The sequence below is a fragment of the Geospiza fortis genome, unplaced genomic scaffold (assembly GCF_000277835.1).
Source record: "Geospiza fortis unplaced genomic scaffold, GeoFor_1.0 scaffold331, whole genome shotgun sequence".
Taxonomy (NCBI): Eukaryota; Metazoa; Chordata; class Aves; order Passeriformes; family Thraupidae; genus Geospiza; species Geospiza fortis.
The window spans coordinates 566,353-575,801 of record NW_005054540.1 but is presented as its reverse complement, the minus strand read 5'-3'; the positions used below and the strand labels follow the sequence as shown (position 1 = coordinate 575,801).

The window sequence follows — 9,449 nt, the reverse complement described above, 5'->3', positions numbered from 1 at the left end:
CCCTCAGTCGCGTCCCCGCCGCGGCGCGGGGGGCAGCGCCCGTCCCGAGGGGAGCGGTCCCGGGGCGAGCCCGACACCAGCGGCTCTGCTGCTGCTCCAGGGGACGGCGGGATCCCGCTGCTCCGAGCAGGCTGCGCTTGCAATCTGTCAGGCTTTCAATCTGTCGGGTACCTCGCCCCGAATGGAATCAAATGGACGAGGTCCTGAGGCGCTGGGGAAATAGATCCGTGCGAGTTGGGTGACTGTGATTAGCTGCTGTTCAAACAATGCGATGACTCCGCTGTGTTCCCCGCTAAAACCTGCCCGGGGCCTGCTGGAGTGACTGCTGCAGCTCCAGCCCTCATGTCAGTGCATCTTGTGCGCTGTAGGTATTCAGGTGGCTGAATCTGCCCACCTTGTGATTTGTTTAAACACTAGAGGAAGATGAGTTTAAGGATAGGAGAATTTATATATTAATCATATATTTGACCCTTTAGTTGAAGGATCTAGTTATTTCTGTATTATGCAATAGGCTGTAACTAATGTTGCTATATATGAAACTTACTATAGGTACTTCTGGCTTGCAAATCTCTACAAATGTACTGTCTCCTAGTCAGTTAAGTCATGTTAGTTTGACTTAATTAAAGCCCTATGACAATTTCCTCCATGGAATAGAGATGTTTTCTAGATATAAAATGATGTCAAATGTGCAAAGTATGAATTGGGAAGATGAATGTTTTGGTTTGCCCTTGCTGGTGTGTTTTTTCTTCTTCTTTTTTTTTTTTTTTTAATGCTTCCCGCATGTGAAATGTTCTTTCATGAAGCAGGAGACTAGAATATCTTCTTGACCTATGTTACCATTATTACTCAATATCACGACCTTCATGCGATTGTCAAATGAGAAAACACGGCTCTGGGGGCGGAGAGAAACTCCAGACTGACAAATGACACCAGTGGGCTGTCTTGGATGCCTGTCAGGAGTCCTTTTTGGGAACTAACTTGAAGAAGGTCCCTGTAATACATTAAGATAAATTCTGTCTGCTTTTATGTAAATGCCAAGTTAACCTTTTTCATATCCTCAAAGGATAACACTAGTAGAAGTAAAACTTAAGCTCTTTTTACAAATGTTTTTACAGGTTCCTCTTAGGAGGAATTTCTTACACTACACACATTCATCAATGGCTTTTATGCAGCCAGGGATTTTATGCAGCCTCTGCCTACAAGAGGATTCAATTGCTTCCTAATTTTTTCAAGAAGTATATTGTGTCTGCCACTTTTAAATTCTTGTATCCGTCTCAGTGTCTCTCAGTTCGTGTCAACATACAGCATTGTCTTAAGCTTGGCAGTGTGATCATGTCATTATGATAATAAAGTTACATGGGCTTGAGCAAATAAGATGCATGATCACTGAGTTAAATCAGAACACAGAGGAGAGGGAGAGAAGTGGGCAAAATGTGCAGAGATCTGCTACAACTCATCTCAGTCATTCAGATAACACCTGTGTCTGGAGAATTCTGTGCTGGAAAGGGATTTCTGCAGCTGGAAGAGAGATTTTGCCTTGAAATATTTTAAGCCAGAATATAATGTATTGTTGTCTGTGCCTAAATTATTTCTTTGGCTCTGTTGATCTTTTGCTTTTAGTTGTTTTTGTTACGTTTCCCAGTGATGTCTCTACATTTTTTTAAATGTAGTGTTTCCAACAGTTTTTGTCTTCACCAAGTCACAAGTCAAAATCAACCTGCTGCTTACTTTGCACTTGTGTATTCAGTAGTTCAGTGCGACTGTTGTCCAACTTTTTAAGTGAAGAACATATGATTTTGAGCAGGTTAAAGAGTTCTCCTGGGTGAAAAACTGTCTGGTCCAATGGGGCCAAAGAGCACTGTCAGCAGTCCAGAGTGTAAATTTGCAGTTACAGGTGACAGATTTAGCAGTAGTGTCCATAGCAGTCAGTAGCGAGGGCTGATACCCCACAATATTTTCCTGGACAGCCATAGGAATGGGTTGGGATGTTCTCTTTGATCAGGGTAACCAGCTGATTGAAATCCCAGTCAGAGAAGGGGCCTGCCAGAATATCCATACAGTTAAACAAAGTTTAGTACTTGAGACAGAATCCTAAGAAGCTGCTTAGTGAAAAAAATCACACTCCTACTGGACATCAAGTTGGATATATGTGAGCAATGCATCCTTGTGGTGGTGCACATTAAGAAAAGTTCAGACAGTAATTGTTGCCATCCGTGCAGCACTTAGGAAGCAGCATCTGAAACACTGGGTCTGATGTTGGACCCTGCAGAGGATGAGAGTTGGAAGAACTGGATTTCATCCAGTCAAAGGAATCCCTGTGCTGCAGCACAAGGCCATGGAAGGAGGGTTGGGACATCAGGGGTTCTTTCTTCACAAGAGAGGCTTAAGGGGTGTCCTCAGCTATCTAACCACAGTTTATGGAGAACACAGAACCAGCCTTTTCTCAGACATGCACGGGAAAAGACAGTGGGCAGTGAACACAAGCTGCCGCAAGTGGAATATCCAATAGATGTAAAGAAACAATGTTTCACTCTGAGGGCTGCAGATCAGGGGCTGAGAAAGATGTGTGGCATTTCCATCTTTGCAGATACTCAGTGCCTGATGAAAAAAGGCCCGGAACAGCCTGGTTTTAAATTCAGGCTTACCTGAGCAGTGAGTTAGGCTAGGTGACCTCAGATTCAGAGTAAATTATCCTGTGTACAGACACAAGTTTTGTCTCTCCTGCTTGTGAATGAGGAGGCTGTATGAGCACAGAGGCTGAAGGAGCACCAGAACTCATATGCATTTCTGTTACTGTCACTCCTTCTTTAGCCTTGCCTCTCACACCCCAGACATACAGTGGTACTTTTATGCTGTCGCTTTATTCTCTACAACCCCTATTTTGGATCTTTACCTTTATTAGCTAATTTTGCAAAATGAACTGCAATTATTTTTGAGATTGTAACTTTTCTGTTAAGTTGGGTTAAACATGGTTAACAGATTCAGAGTTACCAGGGAGAGGACAGTGCTCACAAGACAATTGTTTAAGACTCATTTTCTTAAAAATGTCAAGCAGGAACTTAAATTGGATAGGCTAAATAAATGTACCCAGATGACTGAATTCTGGCCAAGATATTTCATTGAATATTTTCATCAGATACTTTCATCTCTTGTATTATTCAAGAATCATAAAAATACACTATAACTTCTTTTGTGAAAAGTCTTAGGATCAGGAGCTAATGGCCAGCTGAACCATTGTTTGATCTCTTGAAAGGTATTTGCTGGATAGTGTTTCTGTCATTTTATCCAGGAACAGCAAGAATTGAAAGATACAGTGAAGTACCTACACAGTACTTTAAGTTATAAGTTTGTCAGTCAGACACAGGACAGTTTTTTTCTACCTCTGTGAAATATTTATTTTTTCATTTACTTTGTCTCCAGAAGGAACAATCAAATAAAGCTATATCACACTGTAAGCATTCTTTTCAGTAAACAAAACCTAATTTTAGGTAAGGAAGACATTAATATCCATTGAGCTTTCTCTTCAGAGGGGCATTCATTTTACCCCTTTTCTGAAGTAACATGACCTTTTGGGAAAAACTTTACTATATAACTAGCAAGAAGGGTTAAAAATACTGTAAATACAGTTTTCCCCCTAGCTCTTATCACTTAAAATACAGTGTAGTTTTACTTTTAAATCCCATAATTGTAAGCCCCTCCTAGATGGTGAGGGAAATCTGTTCATCATGAGCCTTCCAAGAAAGGTAATTTCTAGGAGGCTTGTTAAACTTGGACTTAATCATAAATTCTGACAGTGCTACTCCCAGTTAAATAGTGGAGAGGGAAATGATTGTTTGTCTCTTATCCTTGCCCCAGCTGGGTTGATTTCAATGTAATTTCAAAACTCCAGCTCTGAGCTTGTTTGCCTGCAAAGCCATGGCTGTTCCTGGTTGACAGAAACTCATGAAGATACAGCATAGAATAACAGAAATATCTTTCTGCAGGCAGAGTTACATGACAAAGCTTGAGAGATATGAGAAGTTACTTCTAAAATCTGTTTTCATTATTGTCTTTTCAGGTGTGCAGCTTCTTTCATCATTTCCATGAGCCTCATATTTCTGTTCATTCCTTGAAAATTTGTACAACTCATTGATATTAATTCTTTTCCACTAAGACAACAAAACATAAATGTGATACACAATAATATGTAATAATTTGTAAATGTACCCCTTTCTGTGATGTGATGTATTATATTAAAGTCCCTATAAAAAGCTTGAATTAAGTGAGCGGCCCCCATGCCTCTCTGCTTGTTCACATACAAGACACCTATGCAGGCCTTTCTTCTTTGTAGTCCTGAGACTCAAGACTCAAGCTCTGATTCTCCACTGGGAGTAGAGGGAGGATGTTATTTATTCCTTTTTTTAAATCTCTCACTAGAGAATTCAGTACACATCTGGTGGCTTTCACTTTCATCTCTGTTCAAGACAGCTGTACAAGTCCAAATAGCCTAGACAATTCTTCATTATTGTCTGATAAAATTAGGGCAAAACTGACTTTGGCTTTCCTCCACACACAACTGAGAGGTCAGTAGCATAAACTTGAATCAGTTCTTAATGAATATGAAAGGATTGAAAGCCTCTAGTCCCAACAAATTACAGAAATACACTTCAAACCTGTTTCAACAGGGATGTATTTACCTTATCTGATTTATTTGTACTTATTCTCACTTATTTTTCTATCCCTCCACTGTCAAAAAGGGACTGCATAGGGTTTGTTTTTTTTTTGACAACAGTAGTGTTTTTTTGGAGGGAGTGGGAAAGAAAGGCTTTGAGGTCCCATATGTTCTATTTATTCTCTATGTTACATGTAATTTTGTAGGTTTAAATTTAGTGACTCATTCATCTTTCCACATATCAGAATTCTGTCTATCAGTGAGAAGTCATAGAATCATAGAATGATACTTTAAGGTCAGAAGGGACCTTAAATATTACCTGGTTCCACCTCCCCACCATGGGCAGGAACAGCTTCCATTAGACCAGGGTGCACAGAGCCCTGTCCAACGTGGCCCAAACAGGGATTGCTCCCAGTGAAACTTTTTAATCCCTTGCCCTGAATAATAGGGAGTGTCTGTTTCTTTTGTTGAGAATGTCAGAAGCTTGCAGCTTGTTTGTGATGGATTAGCAGTGTTTGCCTAGTTCTTCTCTATGGATATGAAAAAATCTGTGCATTTATTGTGTTATTTCTTCCATTGAAAATGTATTCCTGTCACAGCTTATTGCTGTGTCTGCAAGCCACACACTCCACATTCACTTGATGACTTTGTCTAATTGAATCTGTGCTACCTGCTACCAGTAGTAATCCTTTGCATTACCTTCTGTTTCAAGAAATACTGAATGATTAGTGGCGAATGATTACCACATGATATTTAATATTGCTAGTATGTCAGATACATAACATATTAACATACAGGTTAAATAAAAAGTCTTCTATCTCTCTGTCTTTATTCCAAAAACCTAGTAAATTTGAATATGCTTTTGGCAGGAAGGCAATTTCAAGTAAAGAAATCTTACTGCATACATGCAAAACAACCTCTCCATTAAGTATGTTGTGTAGCATTTTGAGATCCATATCCCATTATGCAAGTTGCTTCCAAATGTGTAGTACTGACAGAGCTTTCTCTTTAATAGGATAAATTCCTGAGCTAGTAGATGAGCTGATAGATGAAACACAAATAAGTAAATAAAGTACTAATAATTCAGTGGTGTTCTTTCTATGTAATCTTTTGAGCTGATAGCAGAAAAGAATGATCATGTACCTTTTAAAGACTTCTTTTCTGGGCAATGGAGCTTTCAATGTTTTGCAGAGTTTGTGCTGTTTTCATCCTTGGAGATTTTTCAAGACTTGCTTAGAAAAAAGTTTTTGAGCAACCTGATCTAATCTCCTTGCTGATCCTGCTTTGAGCAGGAGGTTGTACTAGAGATCTCTCAAGGTCCCTCTCAGCCTGAATTATTCTGCAGTTCTAATATATAAGTCAAATGTTTCTAAACTTCAAAGTTTCACTCTAAAGATGCTCTTTAAGGTTCCGAAGAAACTGGGGAATCTGGAACTGGAGAAACTGGAACTTCATCTCCTTTTTGTCAGAGTTGTTCTAATAGTTTCAGGGTAAAGTATACTGTGTAGATGATGCTAAGAGTTTATGGATTAAAAACTTTAAGAGAAACTCCTAAAATTTGTGTATGAAAAGAGAGCATTAACAAGTATAGAATAGATTCAGTTGTATCCTAGAGGGTGGACGGATATAACTGAATTTTGTTTCTTTAGCATGCGAGTGGTTTCCAAATGTGGCTCAGCTCTGCTTGCCATGGAAGGGAGGATGGTGTCCTACTGGTGTGTTCTGCAGTTCACCTGCACCTGCTGCTAGATTTTACTTTTTAGGTCCCAGAAGGTTCTTCACACAAAAGATTCCGCATGGTGCTGTGGAGAAAGAGCCCTTCCCCCAGGATTGCCCCCACTGCCCAGCCAGGCGCTCCGGCTCACTCACTGTTCACTTCAGCTGAATGTTTCGCCGGTGAATGTTTCCCTCAGCTTGGCCTCGGCAGAGGTTCCTTTTGGGAGCAGGCCACTGCTGGTTAATGAGGCTTGTTGTGCATTCTCCATGAGCTTCTACTGCAAGGCACAACCTCTAACTTGGGATTCCTTGAGAACACCCATTGATAGAGTCCTCATGATTCTCTACTCTGATGGTTTTTATTGTAGAGTATCCAAATTTAAGTTACTTTTCTGCATGTTCTCCTTCTTGATGGGTTGTATTGCTGCTGTGGCATTCTTTTCTTGTCAGATTGTTCATGAGCTCTGTACTTGTAGTTTGTTTTGAAACAAAATGGGTTTTGCCTGGGAACTTTCTTGTTCTTTAGTTTGATCCCTTCTATGTTTTGTCATAGATTTTCACTCTTCCTAAAATGTGCTAACCCAAGAAAACACACAGATAACTCTGGCAGTAGAATGGCACAGCAAGAGCTAAAGAAATGCTATTATCAACAACAATTTTACTGAGTAATATTCTAATATGCTTCAGGAGTTTAACTTCTATAACCACCACAAGAAAAAATCTAGTTCTTTTCCAACCCATTAAGGAAAAAAAAAAGCAGTAAAAATTGACAGCAAGAGTCACAGCAAAAGTGACAGCAAAATTTGCCAAAATAATCTTTGCCTACCTTAATTTTAAAAGTGTATATATCTGAATCCTTGTTATATAGATATTGGGTTGATGATAGAAAATTACTATCTGTTGTCACAGCACTGCATTTGTTCAAAATAATAAATGTTAATTATTGTTGTTTAAACTTCTGTAGAAAATTCAATTGTGTAATTTATTTGCAGGTTTTTAATGCAGCAACAGCAGAGCTCTTGAGTCACCATCAAGTGGAACTAAAGCAAGAATTCCCTAAAGAAGGGTATGATTTTTTTTTTTTATTTTTTCGTTTGTGTAGAGTTTGGTAGAGCTTATGAATTTTTATCTATGAGTCATCAAAACTGAAACTGATTAATAATTCTTAGTAGCACAGCAACTGCTATAAAAGACAGGGCAGAAAAAATGGCATTAAATAGCTCCCACTGGGTGTCTGGAACGTGCCTGAGTTACGGAACTAAAAGTACTTGGTGTTTGGCTCTGGTCACTCATTTACATATTTAACATCTAAACTTTAACGTCTAAACGTTGAAGTTTAAAACTAAAGTTTAAATGAGACGTAACATCTCATTTAAGGTAATAAAACTGGTAATTTTTACATTTGAATCACAGTCTTCAGCTTGGTCATAGAAATATCTTCTTTTCTTTTCTGAGAGTTTGTTTGTTTGTTTGTTCCTAAATGACCTACCATTTGCTGCCAATAGAACAAAACAAAACTCTTTGTAGATATGTAAAACATGTTTTGTAGCTATATTTGTATTAAAATGCCCAGCTTGTTTTTCAGACTAGTATTATTTTTTCTTTTTATGTACGTTTTTATTAACTGTGTGTTTACTGTTTGGTAAAGATGGGTGGAACAAGATCCAAAGGAAATATTAAACTCTGTCTATGAATGTGTGGAAAGGACCTGTGAGAAAATGAGAGAACTCAACATAGACATCGCTAATATAAGAGGTACTTATGGGTAGAGGGCTTTAACATGCTATGGTTGAGCAATTCAGATACCATAGTTTTGGAGTTAATAAATAGAAAGGTGGCAGCATGTGCCAGCCTCAAACAAAAGGTTAAATTGTATTTGAAAGTAGTTTTTTGGGGAGGAATAGTGAGAAAATAAGTGTGTGTATTAGCAATGCAGAATCTACAAAGTAGACTTAACCTAATCTTGTAAAATCGCAGAGGCAAGTGATGAAGAAATTCTGAAATTAAGTTTAAGACTTTAATTTAGGAAAGCTGTTTTCCCCTGTCAGTGTTGTTGCTGTCTCAGTTTGTGGGTGAAAAAGACAGAGGTTTAGAGCATATTGGTTAATCAGCAAAGATGAGTTCTTAGAAGTAATATTTCTAGATTATGCCTTGAAAAAATTGGAAGCTTTTTATTTCCCATTTACTTTCCTCTTCTGCTTACCTGTTCCTCCCTCCTCTCCACGTCTCCATTCCCTCCCTCCCCCCCACAAAAGGGGAAAACAAACCTTCTGAAAAGGATACTTTCTCTTTTGTCCTGAAGCCATTGGAGTCACCAATCAGAGAGAAACAACAGTGGTTTGGGACAAGACAACTGGAGAACCTCTTTATAATGCTATTGGTAACTATGCTTTCTGAATATATAATATCATAATATGATCATGTTGTGGAAAAAGTACTTTTGTAGTTTCCTGTGCAAATCTGGTTGTGGCCTAGCCTAGTAGTTTCTTGGATTTTTTTGATATCTATGTTGTAAGATATGTGCATACATACCAGTGCAGTTTTAAAAAGCCCATTCCATAAAAATTGTTACTTGATAAATCACTTTATTGGTTTTCAAAAAACCCCACTTTGTTCCTGAGGGGCTCCTGGTGCAAAATGCTCTGACTTGCACCCAATCACTTTCTTTGAAATTTTCAGGATGCTGGTGATTTAAATTTAAAGGAAAATCATGTTAAGGAGGTTTAATTATTGATGACTTAATGAATACTTATTAATAGTCAGAGTTTGATTTTTAACTTACCTTAGCTTTTCAGATATTGTCAGCTGAAAAATGGTAATTGTCTAGAATTGGTTTTTTAGGTCAAGTGCCAGATATAGTTTGACATAGTATGACTGTAAAACCAGGACTCTTCTATAGTCAAATAAATGTAGATAACAGCTTTATCTTAAACTCAGCTATACCTTGATAACTGCAACACAGTCTTTTAGTAGAAAGTTTACATAGAAATAGCAAATAATCAACCTGCTATTTGTTTTAATCTCTTAGTTTAATCACAGTCGTCTGTTGTGAAGTAGCATTAGTCACTTGCTTATGTTCTGA

At 38.4% G+C, this 9,449-nt stretch overlaps 1 protein-coding gene across 1 annotated transcript in view; it reads left to right on the top strand.

Moving 5' to 3' along the window:
• GK (glycerol kinase) overlaps window positions 1-9,449 on the top strand; it is a 35,292-nt gene that overhangs the window by 847 nt on the left and 24,996 nt on the right. The window contains exons 2-5 of the mRNA XM_031063884.1: window positions 8-208; window positions 7,360-7,433; window positions 8,016-8,122; window positions 8,670-8,747. Coding sequence (XP_030919744.1) covers window positions 8-208; window positions 7,360-7,433; window positions 8,016-8,122; window positions 8,670-8,747 — 460 coding nt within the window. The remainder of the gene's footprint in view (window positions 1-7; window positions 209-7,359; window positions 7,434-8,015; window positions 8,123-8,669; window positions 8,748-9,449) is intronic.